The 19,930-nt window shown below is 30.8% G+C and overlaps 1 protein-coding gene and 1 long non-coding RNA gene across 2 annotated transcripts; one reads left to right on the top strand and one right to left on the bottom strand.

Moving 5' to 3' along the window:
* The first annotated feature begins 158 nt into the window (after window positions 1–158).
* Window positions 159–935, top strand: LOC123201587. Its single transcript, XR_006498858.1, has 2 exons — window positions 159–598; window positions 679–935. It is a non-coding gene; the product is annotated as an uncharacterized LOC123201587 (long non-coding RNA).
* Window positions 936–17,299: 16,364 nt separating this feature from the next.
* On the bottom strand, window positions 17,300–19,349 carry LOC123202441 (two-component response regulator ARR18-like). The gene is made up of 5 exons (XM_044618389.1): window positions 18,762–19,349; window positions 18,595–18,671; window positions 18,463–18,499; window positions 18,238–18,346; window positions 17,300–18,147 (listed from the first exon to the last, which is right to left on the bottom strand). Exons 1-5 carry the CDS (start codon window positions 19,018–19,020, stop codon window positions 17,505–17,507), a joined length of 1,125 nt encoding a protein of 374 aa, XP_044474324.1. The 5' UTR covers window positions 19,021–19,349; the 3' UTR covers window positions 17,300–17,504.
* Between the last annotated feature and the right edge of the window lie 581 nt (window positions 19,350–19,930).

Raw genomic sequence — 19,930 nt, 5'->3', positions numbered from 1 at the left:
GATTTTCGATAATTAATGAATAAAAAGTTAGATTTGCACCAAACCTTGGAAAGAAATAGTCATTTGGCCTTTATAATATTGAATCCTACTTAGAATTGAATATTATAAATTCATTTAATTAACTCGAATTCACCCTAAAAAGAGGAAACTACATTTCCTTCCTGAAAATATCTGCTTAGAGAAAATGGACAGAAATCATTCATTGTCGTCACAAGAAAATGACATTCTTGCTTTTATTTGTATCATCAATCGACCAAAAAACTCACAGCTGCCCTTTGATGCTTGTCCAGCAGTGGATAGAACATGTCAAAGATCGCACGCTTCTACGCAAATTTTTGGCACTATTTCTTTTAATCACAAGCCTCCATTTTGTACTTTTTGTCTTTAGCATTATTGGTTCTGAATTTATCACTTCTTGTGTCAAGTTTCTGATGTGTATTATTAATGTGAAAATCATCTGAAGCTTCAGCTCTTTTTAACATGGCTACTAGTAGTAGTTCTTCATTTGCAGCAGCTTCCATGTCGCCTGGAAATAGTTCTGGCCATGATCAGAAAGATGAGCTTCTCTTTTCTGATGACCCCAACTTTGCTCTACATGGTGAGATTATGATGCTGATATTTGTTCTCCTTTTTATAATATTTCTTTTCGTTTTACTGTTTTCTCTTTATATGAAGAAGCTTTATAATGGAGGTGATCATAGCACAGAGCATTGCTCACTGGAGCAAGTGTTTCCGAGAAATCTCCCAGTTGTCCAGTTTCAGGATCATCTTGAAACTGGTTCCAAGTTGCAGCATCAATCAGTGTGAGATATCAAAGTAAGTGATTATGCAGATCGCTAAGAGAGAGAGTTTGAGGAATATTATGCATTGCTGTGATGTTAATTGTTGTGCCATTTCTTCGTCTTGTTGATTAATAATAATTTACAGCTTAATTATGTGACGGTTTGCTGGTCTTCTTTTATGAGGATATTATTATATACTTATTGTCTAAACAAATGATCATATGGCTTCATCGTAATTAAGCATGATAATTAAACAGGTAGAAAGTAATTAAGCATCTAATTAATCCAATATTATGCTTTGCTTGGTGATCAAATGAAGTTTGTTTATATTAAACTACGATGTAAATTTTAAGAACAAGAAGATAGCATTGCCATGTGTCAAGAGAAGACAAAACAAAAGAAAAACTGTAGGAATTGAAAAGATCTAAAAAAATTATTTTTTAATTTGATGGCAAACAGTATTAATTCCTTTCTCATTTTTTACACTTCCAAAATCAAAGATTTCTCCTCTAATTTGAGAGTACTTGGAGGAGTAATCAAGCTCCCATACTCTATTTGAGTTAATAAAAATTTCTATTACTATAAACTTTGAAATACAAAATTTTTATCCTATTTTTTTCTAACAATGGTATCAAAGTCTGATTTATAACAATGAATGCTTATTTATATAATTATATGCAAATTTAAAAGTTCTATAGAAGGAAATTTGTTTTTAAGGAGGTTTATCTCCACTAGTCTCTCCTGAAAACTTTCCTAATGTATATTAAATCACACCTATACTTGCTACTTTTCTAGGTTTAGTTACTCTTGGGCATCTCTTATTATGATTGATATAAGTAACTCATCCCTGTCCTAATGCCAATATTCATTGGTGAAAAATGTGATTATTAGTGCAATAAGATGATGGGATATAGTCAAATTTGGGTTCAATATTTTGGAAGAGACATTTAGCTCTTCTAAAGCTAAACAAAAGGCATTGGAGAATAATCGGATGAAAGATTCAAGGGCTTTATTCATTTTGCAGCAAACGCTATCAAATGATGTATTTCACAAAATTAGTAGAGCTTCTAGTGGCAAAGAAACTTACGATATCTTATAAGAGGAGTTTCATGGTAGCAAAAAAGTATGCTCTTCAAAATTACAAATTCTTAAAAGAGATTTCGAAAATATTAAAATGAATGAGTTTGAAATTGCAAATATTTACTATTTTAGATTGAAAGAATTAGTAAATCAGTTAAGCGTCTATGAAAAAAAGATTTCTGAATAAAAAATTATAGAGAAAATGTTGATTATTGTCATTGAAAAATATGATTCAATAGTAACTCTATTATTTTTTTTTTTTGCTATGCAATAGTAACTCTAAATTATTAGTGATAGAATTAATGGGTTATTTGGAGACTTTTGAAAAAAGCATTAGTCATAGAAATAAGGGTTCGTTAGAGAGTGTTTTTCAGCCTAAGTTTAATATGCACTCCCAAAAGTCAAAACCTAAGAGGAAGAAAACAAATGAAAATTTTTCAAGAGAAGAGAGTTCTAAAATATAGATAATAGAAAATATGTAATGTGTGGCATTTGTAAAAGAACGTGCCATTTAGAGAAAGATTATTGGTTGAGAGGAAAGCCAAATTGTTTGAAATTACCAGAAATTTGGGCATGAAGAACAAGATTGCCCCTTCAAAGCAAAACATTAAACTAATTACTCTAAAAATAAGGAAGCAAATGGAACACTTTTCTATGATGGTCAATTGATATACAATGTAAAGAAAAATAAGTGGCTTATTGACAACAATTGCAACAATCATATGACTGGTGATAGAAGTATTTTTTATGATAAATACATAAATCAAATCGCAAGTCAGATTGGGCAACAAAGCATTAATGGAAGCAAAAGGGAAAGAAAATTTCCGTAGAAACAAATAAATGTATGAAATTCATCTAGAATGTCTACTAGTTCCTAGCATAAAACATAATTTACTCAGTGTGGGCAAGATTACCCAAAACAGGCACTCCCTTCACTTTAAAGGAGATACATACACCATTTATGACAAAAATAATAAAATTCTAGTGATTGTAGTAGTGAAGATAAAGCAATGAAACTTTCCTAACCAATGGAAATATGCATGTGAAACAATTGTGAAGGCACAACATGATGAGTCATGGTTGTGGCATCAAGGATTTTGTTAATTTCACTTGGATTAAATATTTACAATTGGAAGAACATGGTAAAAAATTTACCTGATATTCAAAAAAAGGATGGTGTAAATGAAAGATGTCTACTTGCAAATAACAATGTTAATAATTTCCTTCAAGGAAAGCATGAAGAACAACCAACTTATTGGGCATACAAACATATGCGATCCAATGAGAACTTCTACTCATAGTAGAAACAAGTGTTTCATTTTGTTCATTGATGACTACTCTAAAATGACACAGATCTACTTTATTTGTGAAGGTCACAAGTTTTTGAAGTATTCGAAAAATTCAAAAACCATTTTAAGAAAAGAATGGTCACTACATAAAGATATTAAGGAATGATGGTGGCAAGGAATGCACCTTTAGAAATTTTGACAAATTCTCATAGGGTGAAGGAGTTGAACATCAATTGACAGTTGGATATGTTTCAGAATTAAATGGAGTGTTCGAGAGGAAGAACAATAATGGAGATGACTAGAGCTATGTTAAAAAATAAATAGTATTCCTAACTTTTTATGGGTTGAATTAGTTTACATTACAACTTACTTATTAAAAACAAAACATGATGGAAACATAAAGTGAACACAAGCCATCAGTGAATCATCTCAAAATTTTTAGTTGTATATTCTATGTTCATGTACTAGATGAGAAAATGAGTAGCTAGATGAAAAAACAGAAAAAAAAAAAGAAGATTTTTTTAGGTTACAACACTTAATCGAAAAGGTTCAGAGTTTATAGCCTAAAATATAAGAAACTGATTATCAATTGAGATGTAAAGTCTGATGAAGATGTTACATGGAATTGGGATAAAGAAAAGCTAAGAAAGGAATTATCACTATCTTAACTTGACCAATAGCTTCAACTTAAGAATAAGAATCAGATGAGCTCAACCACATTCTTATATGTCAACATAAAGAATCTTCTCTTAAAACATCATTATAGAAAGTCAAATCTCTTATTGGCATGAAACTAAAAGATTTTGTGATAGCTTCAAAGTAGGAAGTATAGTGAAAGCCATGTACGAAGAAGTTAAGATGATCGAGAAATATAATACTTGGGAACTGGTGAATCATCCTTTAAAAAAAGGGATTATTGGAGTAAAGTGAGTCTACAAGAAAAAGTTCAATTTTGATGGCACAATTCAAAAGCACAAAGCAAGATTAGTCATAAAAAGCTATGTGCAACAATTTGGAATTAACTACGATAAGACGTTTACTCCTGTTGTATGATTAGACATTATCAAGACTTTTATTGTACTTGTTGTAGAAAAAAAATAAAAGATTTATCAACTTAATGTGAAGTTAGTGTAACACTTTCCTTCATAAGCACTACTCTCTAGATGAAAATGTTACTATCTTGACTATTTAAGCATGCATTCACTTGATATTTAGAAATCCATACATGATATATATCATTAATAAATAAGAAATCACCGAAATAGCCTTAATAAAGCATGTTGCAAAAACGCGCAAATGATGTCATAAAAATCATAAAACCATAATCATTCATGAAATACAAAATGTGTAGTTATAACATAACATACTCATAATGAATCTCAATACATCAAATAACATAAATACATAAATAGTCAAAATGACATATGTGTTGTCATGCCAACTACGCTTGTTGAATGTAGCTTGACCCATATCCATAACGATCACCTACACTTACACACATGAAAAGTAAGGGAGTGAGTGAAAATTCACTCAGTAAATAAGATCCTTTACTACTTTTTTTTACATAATCCCCAAATTCCCTTTATCTCGGCACATCATAACTTAGTCATTCAAGGTTTATCCCTAAACTTCTATTAGGATAACATAAGTCATGTAACTCATATTTATAAACTCGAGAAACTCTAGGCTACATAACATATCTCTGATGGTTAACTGTGTCCTACTCAGTCACTAAGGAATTACTTTGGATCTCAAACTAGTCTAAGCATAGCATTTCTTGATGAATGCATTATCATACTATATCTATAGTTGTATACTGGACTGATCAAGTTAGAATGATATAGAGATTTGGCATCTTGGCAATGTGAGCATTCGCTACGTAGCTCATTCACCTATACCACTATTGGATTACCAAGCTATAACTGTAACTTTGCTCTACTTTAAACAAGTACCTTATTATAGGTACAATGTCCTATTGTAGAAGTACTACACTATAGGTAGTGTAAGGAGTATATACTCACAGTGCCTCTCGTAATGATCATAGATATGTCTAGCATGCATGCATCTCTCGAGCCACATAAACATCTCTCGAAATAACCCTAGTTTGGTTCTTTTTAACTCTTTTACTTTTAATCCTATAAATAAGCGTCCCTTATTGAGTGCATAGACATTCATATACCTTTCCATTATGAACAACTGGTTCCTCATGAACATACCTCTCTTGTTCATTATGAACGGGCATCCCACATTCATATGAATGGGCATTCCTTATTTTATAACTATGAACGACCAACCTCCTCATTCATTATCAATGTGCCCTTCTTCATATATAAATGAGTGTTCACTTATTGAGTGAACAAGCGTTCATCTTAGTCTGAATTTAATCTCTCAACACATAATCATTCTCAACCTATATATTTTCTAGGGATATTTTTGCTATTTCACCCTACATACCATTATTTGTAAATCATGAATGGGTGAACTTCATGCTCTAGTTAACTGATTATCAATCAGCAACATCTAATAGTCATTGGATCATTAGAACATCATTAAACTAATTCTAGGTTTCGTATGAATGGGCATGCATCCTATATTGTTCGATCGTTCATGACCTATAATTTATGCATTCTAGGCATGTAACGATTGTCCTTACTCTATGGACGGTCATTCATGATATCTAAAATTTGTGAAATAATCTATTTCAGACCCTAAATGGTCTCTACGCAAATCTCTACATTAACAATCGCAATTAACAAGTTCTTAGCATCCTAAAATCATAGACACGATTTAATTCAAAGATCCATTGCAATATCATTACTAAACACAACGTTCCAACCCTACATACAATTATTCCTCAACATATTATAAACATACATAACCAATAAATGAATAATTTAAAACATCCATCTAAATCCATCACTTTCTTCTTATCATAGATATTAAATTTTCAAAACTCAACATAGTTATGCTTACACAATTTACACGAGCTATAAGTCATTTTCTTATTATACTCACATTCATATGCAATTATAACAATTATACTCTTCAATTTATCTTAAACAACAATCATAAAAGCAAAGAAAATTTTTATATATTGCAAATATAAACAGTAAGGTCACCCTACTTACTTTGATTCCTTGCTAGATACTTTGATGCTGATTTTGTTTCTTCCTCTCTTTTGCTTAGCCTCTCTAGAAAACAATTATTAAAAACTGTAACACCCCCCAAAATTGTGGTACACAACATGAAATTCTTTCTCTTCTCTATGCAAGATAAGAACACGTAGAAATAATGGGATAAAATACCATAATTCCAACAACGTGTCTATTTTAAACTATTTCCTATTTAATGCCATGACCGAGTGTTCATGCCTCGCATGGACGACTGTTCACTGCTTAAATTTTTTTAACATGGAACTTATCAACTCTAGTTGGCATGACAATCAATGCACTATTATCCTTATCCCATGCATGATTGTTTAACATCTCAAATTCACAATAACTTATTTCATTCCAAATCAACCATAAGCATATTTAAACATATAAACACATATGAAATTAGGCGTACAATGGGTGTTATACTAAGCTTTTTTGAATGAATACCTAAAAGAGGAATTTTGCATAAAGCAACGTCAAGGATTCATGGCTTCAAGAAAGGAAGATAAAGTACTTAAATAAAAGCAAACATTATATGACCTAAAACAAACTTTAAGAGTCTGATATAGCAAGGTTGATGAATACTTCACCAATTAAGGATTCAAGAGAAGTAAAAGTGAGTCGACTCTCTATATAAAGTCTTACGATGATAACATTCTCATATTTTCTCTTTATGTGGATGATATTTTCTAGACAAGTAACACTGACAAGATGATGAAAGATTTTAAAGAAGATATGATGCAGATGTTCAAAATGACAGATTTAAACTTAATGCATTATTTTCTTGGCATTGAAGAAATATACTAAGAATCTACTCAAAAGTTTCAAGATGAATGAGTGCAAACCAATAACAACTATATTGGTTACTAATGAAATATTCAAAAAAGAAGATGGTTTTGAGAAAGCAGATGTTTCACACAACAAAAGTCTTATTGGGTGTATACTTTACATAACTGCCACTCGATTGGTTATTATATATGTTACAAGATTACTGTTAAAATTCATGTAGAATCCCACTCAAACTCACTATACAGCGGAAAAAAAAAAAATCTAAAATACTTTCTGGGTACAAAAGACTATAACATGTGGTTTAATCCTGTGAGTAACTTTAAGTTAATAGGCTATACTGACAGTGATTGGGTAGGATCAGTAGATAACATGAATAGTACTTTTGGCTATGCATTTGCATTGGACTCAAGAATATTTTCATGGGCATCTAAGAAACAAGAAAGTGTATCACAATCATCCACATAAATAGAATATGTAGTAGTCATTAATATAATGAATCAAACAAATTACTCTAAATGACACTTGAAAAGATGACAGAAGCTCAACAACAAGCAATAAAGATTTTATGCGACAGTAAATTCGGAATTGTAATGGCCAATAATTCTATCTTTTATGATTGCACGAAAAATATAGTATCAGGTATCACTTTCTCAGAAAAACTAAATTCAATAAAGAAAAAACACTTTAATATTGCAAAATAGAAGAGTAATTGGCAGACACCTTTACTAAAGCATTACCACAAGACAAATTTGAATTTCTCATAAATCTTATTGGAGTAACAACAATTTGCATCAAGGAGGAGTATTAAAATATGATGCAAATTTCAAGAACAAGAAGATAACATTGTCTATATGTCAAAACAAGACAAAAAAAAATCTACCTATAAAATTGCAAAAGTCTTAAGAAATTAATTTATTTATCTGATTGTAAGCACTACAAATAGGTCATTCCTCCTTCATTTGTAACATATCCAAAATCAAAGCTTTCTCTTGTAATTTGAGTGCTTTGACAAGTAATCAAGTTCCTGTACTCCATTTGAGTTAGTCAAAATTTCCATTTCTATGGACCATCTAGAATACAATTTTTATTCTATTTTTTCATAACAATTTCTATTAAAAACTATTGGATGGTGACCCTTGAAGAAGAGTGACCATCCAAACTTTCGAATTATGATAGGACAAATTTTAGCAACGATGTTAAGTTTCGTAAAAGGGTGAGTATAATATTCTATGCAAAAGATATGTTAAATATGTATGTATATTTCATATCGTTTAATGATATAAAGTTGGTTAAATAGTCCATTAACTCTTAAGGTGTAAACAATTCTTTTTATTATTAGGAAGATATACAAGAGAAAAAATTCTTTGTAGTAGTTGATAACAAAGTGATTGAAATGGTTAACATCAAAAAGTTTAATAAATTTATATGGAATTAGACAGTTTTGAATAGAAAGTTGAGAACAGAAAGAGCAATATAATTTATGGTGACTCAACTAGCCAACCATAATTCCAAACCAATGTTTGAACAATAGTTCATGATTTTAAAATAAACAGCTGAAATCAAAATTTCAACATGTATTTGAGGACCTCCCCACCACATGTATAAAAAAATTGTCCTTCACCTTCTCCATTTCATTAAATTATTAACAAATAAGCTAAAATTTCAATGTTGCCCTTTGTTAATGGTTGTGAGTAAGGATGAATTTGAATTAATGTTCAGATTGGCTTGAACTCTCTTGTTGATAATTCGTTTTCTTTAACAATTCTTTTTTTTTTCCCAATAATAATAACATTTTCTTTAATGATTGATGTGTGTATAAATTACACATATAAGGTTATAATAGTATGCCTTTAAAGTAAATTTTGGTCTATTTTGTTAAATTATTTAAGTTTTATTTAATTTTGATAGTTTGATATTATGTTGCACTTTAAATTATATTTTTAGATGTTTTGGAGATATTCAAATCCTTTCGGAGCAAAAATGAAAGCTTAAAGAAGCAAATGAGAAGACTTTATATAAAGAGGTAGAGATCAATTATAGATTGTTTTATGGTCATAATTGGTGCCCATAATTTATTAGGCATAAATAATATTTAAAAAAATAGAAAATAAGGTTAAGTGGTAGGATATTAAAAAAAAGTAATGTCTTCTCCACTTTCTCATCATCAAAATATAGTAGCTCAAAGAATTTTTAGAGAGAGAAAGCTTCAAGAAACAAGGAGTAAAGTTTCGAGATTACAGAAAAAAAACCCGAGAGAATCAAGATTTGAAGACCTTAGAGTTTTTCTTATCTTTCTTAATTTCTTCTTTTACTGATTTAAAATGTCTCTCTCTTCAATTTTATTTGTAATTTGAACTTTACAACCATGAATAGTTAATTTCTTTTACTACGGTTTATAATGAATCTATAAATTCATAAAGATTATATTATAGGTTTTGATTATTGATCAGTGGTGATGAATGATTGATTTAGTAATTGTGTTTTTAATTTCTTACTTAGTGTTAGGGCTCAATACCATACTTGTTTGTAATTGAGAAATATATAATAAGTTTATGTGTTTACTAAACCTAGGGTTTTTATTTAAAGATAAATATAAATCTTTTGTGAGTAAATTGATTATCATAAAAATTAATGGGTTTTGATTAACATCATACTACGAAAATAGGTCATTTTTTAATCTTAACACATCTAGTTAATCTTGAGAGAAGAATTGAATAAAATACGATAATCAACCTTTAACAATTCATTTTGCCACTGATTTTAATTGGATTTGTTACCGATTTTTAAGTAATTGATAGTGAAATCATAAACACTAGGCCTAGACTTCTTTACATTGGTATTTTTTTAATTTGTAAGGTGTTTATTTCTTTTATTAATTTTAGCTTGTTAGTCTACATTTCAATTAATTTTATTTCAATTTCCCCTATTTAGCATCTTATTTATTTAGCTAATCTAAATTATAAAATGAACTAGTACTTAACAACCAATCCCTGTGAGACTGACATATTTCTATATTATTTGATTGACTCATATACTTGCAAGTCATAGGTAACAAGTTTTTACCATCATTGCCTGAGATTGGTGCTTTGTTGATATTAGTATAATTTGGAGTTTGGCCATGTGTCCTATAACACACAAGTGTGTGCTCATTTCCAATTTCACACCCTTATGTACCCAATTTACACGGGCGAATATTCTTAAATACACATGAAGTTTGTTGCTGAAATTTAGAATTTCCAAAATTTTAATTCTATGTCTCCTACACTTTTCACACTTCCAAAAGAGACATATTTCAAAACCACATCTTATCATACAGTCCTATTCCGTGGTACACACATGAATCAATGAATTACCCATCATCAACATTGTACACACACACACCTAATAAATTTATCCTATTCTACACTACATATCAAATATTCATTAGTCCACATACAAATCTCAGTGAATTTTCTATCCTTCTACCAACCCAAACAACCCATTAACACTAAATTAACAATCATACATAAAGGGAATCATGGCTAAACCAGAATCAAACAACTTTAAACTATAACTAGAACCACAATCATGGAAAAACTTAATCAATCCCTACTTCCACTATATATATAAATAAATAAAACTACCTAAGCAATCAAATATCATATTTTCATTCAATCTAAAACCATCAGTAACACCCAATGTAGAAATATCATAAAGAATCATTTTACTTACATCGATAAAACAATGACGCTAGTATTCTCGTGGCTTGAACGACTTTCAAAAGCTTTTCTTCTAGTGAAATATGATTCTAGCACTCTTTAATCCTCTTTTCTTTCTATTTGGTTGAAAGAATTTTGAGAAAAAAATGATAGTTGTCTCTTCTATAACCCTTTTTATTTTCATATTAAACATACGTATATGTGCATTTATGCTAAACACATGGGCATGTATGTCGGTTATCAAACATTAAAACTACATTGTGAGATTCTTGCAGAACAAATCGTTATCTCAAAATTCAAAATTTGTTGACTAGACACGATCGTGTATCCCATTTACACGTGTGTATCTTGATCAAAATTGATTAAAACACATTATATGCGAAAAGACTATTTTGCCATCTTTGCAGCATCATACACGAATGTGCAACCTCTCATACATGGCCATGCATGCCACAAATCACATAAATGCTTCTCAAGCACAACCTCACACAAGAAAAATACTAAAAAGACCAAAATAACCTTAAACATACCTGCAAATGTTACAACTTTTGGAAGGGATGTTACAAATATCACATCCTTTGGGGTAAAGTGCTATTAAAATCTATATGCATGAATGATATCTCAAATAATAATCAAATGTTCTGCAATCACTACATGCATAATTCTATATCATATCCTAGTAATCTCATGTTTTTAATATAAAATAAAAACCAATAATCCAGTATCATCCCCAAGCTTATAATAAATCTGACATAATAAGGAAAATCAATGTCAATCTCCATGTACTAGAGACATGAATATAATCTATTAAAGTTCGTTACATCAAATTCATAATCACCGGTTATCTACACCTATGAGTCCATCTCTCACATGTTACTTCATCATTGAGTTTTTGCCTTACCATCATGACCTCTAATCCTGTCATTTGTAAAATGCAAAGGAAGGGAATGAGTATAAAATATTCAGTAAGTAATAATGATCTATCTAGTAATCTCAAATCTATTCCTCATTCCTTTACCAACCCGAGTTATGTAAATCTCGGTCTTAAGTTATTAGTATCTGACCTAAATCTCAAGGAATCAATTGCTCTATCCAACAATCTCAATTTTATTCCCCATTCTTTTACCAACCCAAGTTATGTAAATCTTAATCTTAGGTATTGGTATCTTACCTAAATCTCAAGGAATCGATGTACCTACTCAAGTGACCACTTTCTAGGCTTCATTCTCATTTCTAGTCTTTATTATCTAAACACTCATTGCCAATCGATGAACTTATGATCCTAGCTAATTCAATTTGTGGACCTCCAATCATTAGACTTTTTATGTCTTGGTGAGTTATAGCTTTTTGATAGATACATAGTCCTATCAATTATGTATCTCTCAATCTAAGGACATCAATTGATAGATTTTACCCTATCTACGAGTATGTCTAGGTTATGGTTACTCTTCAGACAACTTATAATCTCATAATCTATGTCTCATAAGTATCAAATCATCTCATATTACATTGGGATATCACATCCCTATTGATATCCAGTCTCTCAAAACTCTCTCAGACTTATATCGAGTCCAATCTATCTTTACTTGGGTATGTCTCTCTTTTTTTTATCATATCCAATCCATCCCCTCAAGTGTCTATCTCATATTCATATATAATTTACCCTCGGGAATCTCTCGTCTTTATACTTAATCAACATCATTAGTATTCTAATTCATGATGATCCGTATGTAAACAAGATATGACCATACTCTTTCTTTGATATGCAAGAATATCATTGGTTATCTATAAGTGTATTAATTGATAGGTTAATATATGATCACTTCTAAGATGAAACCTGAGCATACATTATCAAATTTACTTGAGGTACGGGCATCCCTTGATTCTTAGGTATGAGCATACCTTGGTTTTGAAGCACATACAAGTAGCTCCATAAGGAAGTCTCAGTTGTACCTATGATATATGAAAATGTACAAATAGGTTACATCTCAAGCATGAGCATACATCTACGAAAATGTTGCATATGGGCGTAAATTACCTTTTCTCTATTCATTGTCTTTTTTCCAGCCCACTAAACCCGTGACTTGTTGAGTCATGATCGCACGTTGACTTTTGCTAGCTTTTCACAAGCTCTAATCATCTCAATATCAATCGCAATATTCAATCATCAAGTCAAACAAGATTTCAACTATGAGAAAAAATAGCATTTTCGTACCCTATTATGTACTCAAAATTGTGTACACATGGCATTGTTCATGCAAATATGAGATAAACTATTCCTATAATAGCTCCTTATAATATGTCCTATAATTAGTACTATCCAAAGGAAGAAGTTATACAAATAGAATGATAATCATACAAATGTAAAGATAATCTTCTTATACTAAATCAATAACTATATACAACTATATTGATAATCTTATTAGTGATGATGATACTTCAGGTCATTGATTCGATCACAACATTGAAAAACTTGAAAATTCTTTGATTCCATAAGAAATAACCCAAGCTTTAAATATGAAATGACTCTCTTTTCTATTCTACCCAAACTGATAAGGTTCGAAAATAGGGTCATAGCTTGTGGGACACTGACATTGACTTTAAAACTTTAAAATGACGGATTAATTATTCTTTCTTTGTGTACTTAGTTAATTTTTTCTTGGTTCATTTGTATATAATGTATAGTATGTTTTTTTTATCTAGATTTGTTTTGTAGAACTCTCACATGTTAATAAAATTTATTTTTCTATTCGATCTGATTCTAATTTTATATGATTTTAATTTGTTATGGTTTTGATTTGTTGTATATATTTTTTCTATATTATAGGATTGGGATTTCTCATAGAATTAAGATTTCTTTTCAAACTATATTTTAAATACTATATCTTGTACAATATTTCGTCAATAATATTTATTCAGCTCATAACCCAATTCATAATTTTTTATGGTATCAAAGTGGTTAATATCCACCTTTACCTTTTGGTCTTGAAAACTACCTTTTCCTTCTAGCATAATATTTTTTAGTTTTCAAAAGTGACTTTTTCCCTCAAACTCTAGGATTTCATACTTTTCAAATTGCCTTTTTTTACAGTCGCCCCCTAACCCCAGATTTTTTGAAACTTTTGTTTCACCCCTAATGGTTTACATATCCTTTTTCGACAATCTCCTTCCTTTGTCACTAACCACATTCTCTACCCAAGACTGAGCCAGCATTAGTCTACCTCTAATTTTCAGTGATTTCTCTTCCCTTGATCGTAGTAACTTCATTCGACTCCCCTTATATTTTTCAATGATCCTTTATCACTGGCACTCCTTATGCTAAAACCAAGCCTCTTTTGTCATGATTTCTTTACCAACAATATGACAACTTCTTTCTCTATCGTATTTTGTCTATTCCAATTGTCCCTTTGCATGAGCTCTCATCTGCTTTGCTATAATTTCTTCACCAAAATAGACTTGATTTTCGGTTGCTCTTGCATCACATTTCTTGTTACTACGTCATGGTTGAGCCACTTTTACTCTACTCTCTTTACTGGACTTTCTTTTACATGTACAATTGACATATATCTAGCTAGTTGATGGTGCTCTTGAAAATGATTTTGGTTCAAATACCTTCTTTTTAGTCACAACAATAATGGTCTCTATTCATTTTTTTCTCTCTCTCTTGACGATATCACAATAAGCGTGTTTCACTTTTCTCATGTCATCATCATTGAGGGTTTTTATCTCTCTCGATTTTTGTTGTGAGTTTTTCTGAGATCACATACTTCTCTACATTTTCCTCGTCGATAGCAACCTCGCTCTTTATTGTGTCGCATCTTTGACCACTCTCTCACATAATTAAGTCCCTGTTCTCATTTTCACATGATTGAGTTGCTACTCTCGTTTTTCACATGATTGAACATCTGCTCTTGTCTCTTTCTTGTTAGTGGTTTTTCCTCTTGTATCGATGATTCTTTCTCTACCGTTGCCATCGACGCTACCTCTATTTTGGGAACCTTCCTCTTGGTTTTTCAACAATGATATCATATCTTGCTACTGCCATGATGTCATTGACTTCTTAGTCTTTGTCTCCAATTGTAGTTGTGAGAGCTCCCACTATAATTATATTGGAGTGTTAATAAAATTTGTTTCCCCATTGATGTGTGTATTTTTATACATACATTTATAGCTTTAATTAGTTTATTTTAGGTACATTTTGGTTAATTTTGATTAATTTTCTTGATTTGAGTTCTCTTTTAAGGTTTAATCTTATTTGATACTTTAAATAATATTTTTAGGTGATTTGGTAAGGTTTGAGCCTACTCGAGACAAGAATTGATGGTTCAAAATGAGAAATGGTGTGAATTGTTCAGTAAATGTACGAGTCAGTTATGGTCTTAATCACTTTCAATTATACCCATAACTATTGACAAAAATAAAAAATGCGAAATTAAAAAAAAGTTGAGTTGGTAGTGCTATAAAAAGAAAAAGACACCTCTTTATTAAAGGGGCAAGACCGTTACAGCAGCATAAAGAGAAAGTTTCAAAGAAAACCCACAAAAACTAAGAGGAAGGTTCAAGGTCCAAGATCGAAAAGAAATATCTACCCTATCAAGTTTAAAGACCGAAGAGTCTTCTCTATCTTTTTCTTCTTGATAACTATTTTCTTCTTTGATTTGAGCATTAACAATCTTTCTTTAGCTGATTTTTGTGGATTTATTATGATGACTATGAGTAGTTAAATTTTCTATTTAGGATTTATGATGGATCTATAAATTTTTGTGATTGTTAATGGAATTTTGGCCTAATTTAATGTTGATGAAGATTGATTTAGTGATTGTGAGTTATTTCTTGTTAAGCCCAACAACTAGCTTATTTGAAAGTTGATTTTATGTCATTAAAAGATAGGTAATCAAATATTTCATGCAATTACTAAACCTGAAATTTTAATTTAGAAATAAATCTAGGTTCCTTATAAATTTTGTGATCATCATAGAGAAATTTAATAGGTTCAACTGCAAAAGAAGAGTTAAATAATTTAGGATGATCACCCGTCAAATTCTCATCAATTTATTATTTTAGATTTGATCCATTAATAATTATAAATGATTCATAGTAAAATCTCATATCATAGACAAGTTTGTTTAATAAATAATCTTTTAATTTTCTGTTTGGTTAATCACTTTGCTGAATTTTAATTAATTTGTTGTATTTTATTTATTTTCTGGATTAAATATTTGGTCTCTCTAGCTAATTCAAATTATGAAATGAACTAATTCTTAATAACTAATTATGTGGGACCAATATATTTCTATATTACTTAGTTGACTCAAACACTTGCGAGCTATAGACAATACCTATTCAGTCTAATTTTGATTTAATTTAATTTTAATTGATTTGACTCTATTTGATTATAATTTTATATGGTTTTATATCTTTTATAATATTTTATCAATAATGTTTATTCAATCAGTTCATAACCCAATTTATAATTCTCCATCACAAACCAAGAATCTGCTCAAAGATGTCAGCTGGAAAGCAAGAGTACATAAACAAATTCAGGAGAGAAATAGATGCTGATAAGGTATTCGGATTTCTTTAATTTATCTTATATAGCTATTATTTTTAGTCTTAACTTAACATATAGTTTCTTCTAGTTTCATGTGTAGGCTAGATTATCTATGATACATTCACAAGTATCTTACTATAAAACTCGGTGCAAGCTTCTGGAAATTAAGAACAATGAGATGAAGGATGATATGGAAAACCTTGAAAATCAGATAGCTATAAAACAAGGTAACTGGACTCTTAATTTTCCAGCTACATAATTGATTTTTTTTTAATTTTTTATGGATATGCATCTCTGGTAATTTGGAATTAACTCTTCTATTCAGCTGAATTTTAAGCTCTTGCTGAAGAACTAAAAGTGAAGGGATTGGCTTATATGCTATGCTGCTTCAAGGAAAATAGAAGAAGGATTTCCATATATATCTGGCCCATAATGTAAATCAAAAACCAACAATTTTACCAGTTTTGTTTAATTTAGTTTGTATGACGTGTTCTAATGTTTGAATCGCAACAATCTAGACTGCAATTAAGTTTCATATGAATGTAACTCAATTTGCTCACCTTCTGGTTGATTTCCTTGATTCCTTCACAACTATATCTAGTTCAGGCGGAGTGGAAAATGGAGGTAGGCATAAAATGCTTATGTTGAAAGTTGAAACTTTTGCTGGAAAGTATCAAACTTTCCAACAAGGGTTGTGCCGTGGCATAAGAAAGGCTGTGACGCGACATGAGAAATGTAATGTCATGGTACAAAATGAAGACGATTGAAGACAGAAAAGTTAATGTGGCAACATAGAAAATATCATATCATAGCACAGTTTCAAATATTTGAATTTCTTGAAGTTTTCTTATCTGAATTTAGTTATATAACTTGTTACAAACTGTTTTGGGTATTTAATTGTCCTATCCCTGATAAATAGAAACGTATATAAAGAGCTATATTATATATTGTAATGTAGACTGTTAAAAGCAATTTCATCGAAAACTCTGTGCTCTAATATACTTTGAGGCCTCAAATTCTAAAAGTAATAAAGCTAGCTATATATAATGAAGAACCACTGAAACAGTTAGATGGAATTCATTTGTATAAGGGTACAATACAATATAACTGTCCCATCTTCTTGGATAAGTACCTCAAGATCTCACTTAGAATTTTCTCATTCATATAGTCAGATCTAGAGTACTTGCCCTCCTAGCATGCCTTTTATTATTATCACCTTGTCCTTCCTTCAACTTGCCATGCTTTGAAGATGATGATGATGATGGTGAGTACAAAGATAAAGATAACTTACTATCAACTTCTCTCTCCTCCAAACCTGGTTGCTCGCTCTGATGATGATCATGATCATCGCTAGGTTTTAGCCTTAGAGATAGATCCAAATCAAGGCTACAATCCAAGGCCTTTCTTTTCACCGTCGACTTATTACATTCTTGTGCTGAGTTCAAAACTGAAGGGATACTTCTATTCGAACTCATACGTTCTTCTAGTTTTGCTTTTAGCTGTTGGGTTACCCTGTTAGGTTCAATCTGGAGAAATCTTGATCCAGATAGTTGCCAGAGGTCATGTTTATGAGATGATTGAAATTCTTCTTTAAATTCATGCATTTTCCAAATAGAATTTGCCCCATAAGATGAAGAACCCAAACGGAAATTGCGGTTAGCCCAATTACTATTGTTGCTATCAAACATTTTTTCAGCCACCGTGCCGTATAATCTTGGTGTGGTTTCATCAATCAAACTCCGGCTTACACAAGGACCAGGCAGAAAGTATTCACGAGCAGTCCAAGCTGCAGCATCTCCATATCTTGCAAAGATTTTTTTTTAGTGAATTGAGATTTGTAAATGTCAAAATTGATTAAAGAATTATATGTAACACTCTGTTAATTTTTTATACCTGAAACTAGAACTATGGCTTTGGTTATAACCTTGTAGCATAGGAAGTTGGCTAAGATTATAAATATTGCGATCTCCACTTTCCACAAGATGCCTATGATCGGCCATGACTGTAATGAAAAAAGTCACTTAAATGCATTATTAGTTGCCCATGATGAAAAACCCTAATCTTTCATTCAAGAAATGAAAAACAAAAATTTTAAATATAGAGAAAAATTAGTGTTACCTTGACCTGGATCGTCTATCCTCTTGCTTCGATACATCTGAAGAAGTGGAAGTAGGCAGGAAAGAGAAAAAAAAAATTAAAAATTTATAAAATTAATTGAATTTCAATATAGTAATGAACTTATATAAGAACCTGTAAATGGCTTTTGACATTAGCAATACTGAGTCCTTTGATATTCATTAGCTGAAGAACCAACTTTGGCGTTGCTCCTGAACCCCAAAAAAGAATAAAAAATAAGTAACACAAATGTTGCCAAAAAGAGTTATATGACTGGCTAGCTAATTAATTATGCAACTCACTCTCTTGTCCTCCAAGTCTTTCAACAGCATGAACAAAACGAAGATGAAGATCAGGAGTCCACCGAAGCCTTGGCAGCTTGGATCTAACATAAGGCCTAACCGATGGCTTCTTCTCATTCTCTTCAACCGTACTATTGCTTGAGCTTCCACCATTTCTTGCCTTACTTTCACCGTCGTTCTCTGCAGTACTCTCACTCCCATCTGGAATTTCATCAGAGGGGGTTGTTTTAGAACATTTAATCCCCCCACTTCCTTCCATCTTTCTAGACACTTTTCTTAAAAATCCTCCAAAGCTCAAAATTATTGACGGAGAAGAAACAGAAGATTGATTCCTTGGATTTATATGTTGGTAGTTTAGAAATTAATGAGCTTAATCATCTACCTTCTTTCTTCCAATTTCCTTCCAAGGCAGGACGCAGAGAAAATATTGTTTAGAAGAAGATCTTAGTATTCAAAAAAAGAAATGAAAAGAAAAAACCAATGCAAAGAAGAGCCACAGTTTCATGAAGATGGAAACCCTAGATCTTGAGTATTGCCCCTGCTTTCAATCTCTCCTTGTTTCTTTGGTCTCTCTCCCTTTGAACATTTAACTATCTTTATTCATTCACCTTAATTTTCAATGGTTTATTATATTTGTGCATATGTCATACCATACATGTATGTACATGTAACAAACATGCATGCATTTCCATGTCTATGTCATTTATTAATCATGCTCATGTGAGATTTAATCTATTCTACAGTATTATTCTTTTCGAGAAATGAACTTGGGTAGATTAGTAATTTGACATGCTTAAAGCAAAATAATTAAATGAATAAACAAGATATATAACAAGAATTGATCAGACAAATACGTTTACTATTGCAGAAAAGGATAAAGAATTTCTTGACAAACTTAATTTAAAGTAGACTTTTGCCCTAATTTTGTCTCTACCCAATGAACAAGATCAAAGAAATTCATACCATATATCAAAATTGTCCGTATTCTAATTTCAAACAATTATATTTCAAGTAGTATACAACAAAAATATAAGGAAACTTTGCATGAATTCTCTCATTCGCATGGTCAAATTTCCATTCCCAAAATGCATTTGGATCCCTACTCACCTATTAGGGATATAATAAATGTAATACCTCTAAATAAATTTTATATTAATAAAACATAAGAG

This window comes from Mangifera indica, chromosome 18 (genome assembly GCF_011075055.1).
Source record: "Mangifera indica cultivar Alphonso chromosome 18, CATAS_Mindica_2.1, whole genome shotgun sequence".
NCBI lineage: Eukaryota > Viridiplantae > Streptophyta > Magnoliopsida > Sapindales > Anacardiaceae > Mangifera > Mangifera indica.
Note: the sequence above shows the minus strand (reverse complement) of the source record. Positions and strands in the feature narration are given on the sequence as shown.

What these genes read in the sequence shown, in the direction of transcription:
- LOC123202441 (XM_044618389.1), bottom strand. Translation starts at nt 19,020, where the DNA reads ATGGAAGGAAGTGGGGGGATTAAATGTTCTAAAACAACCCCCTCTGAT. An exon ending in AAGACTTGGAGGACAAGAGA is followed by an intron (nt 18,672 to 18,761) that starts GTGAGTTGCATA and finishes TTTGGGGTTCAG; the next exon opens with GAGCAACGCCAAAGTTGGTT. An exon ending in AGCCATAGTTCTAGTTTCAG is followed by an intron (nt 18,148 to 18,237) that starts GTATAAAAAATT and finishes AATCTTTGCAAG; the next exon opens with ATATGGAGATGCTGCAGCTT.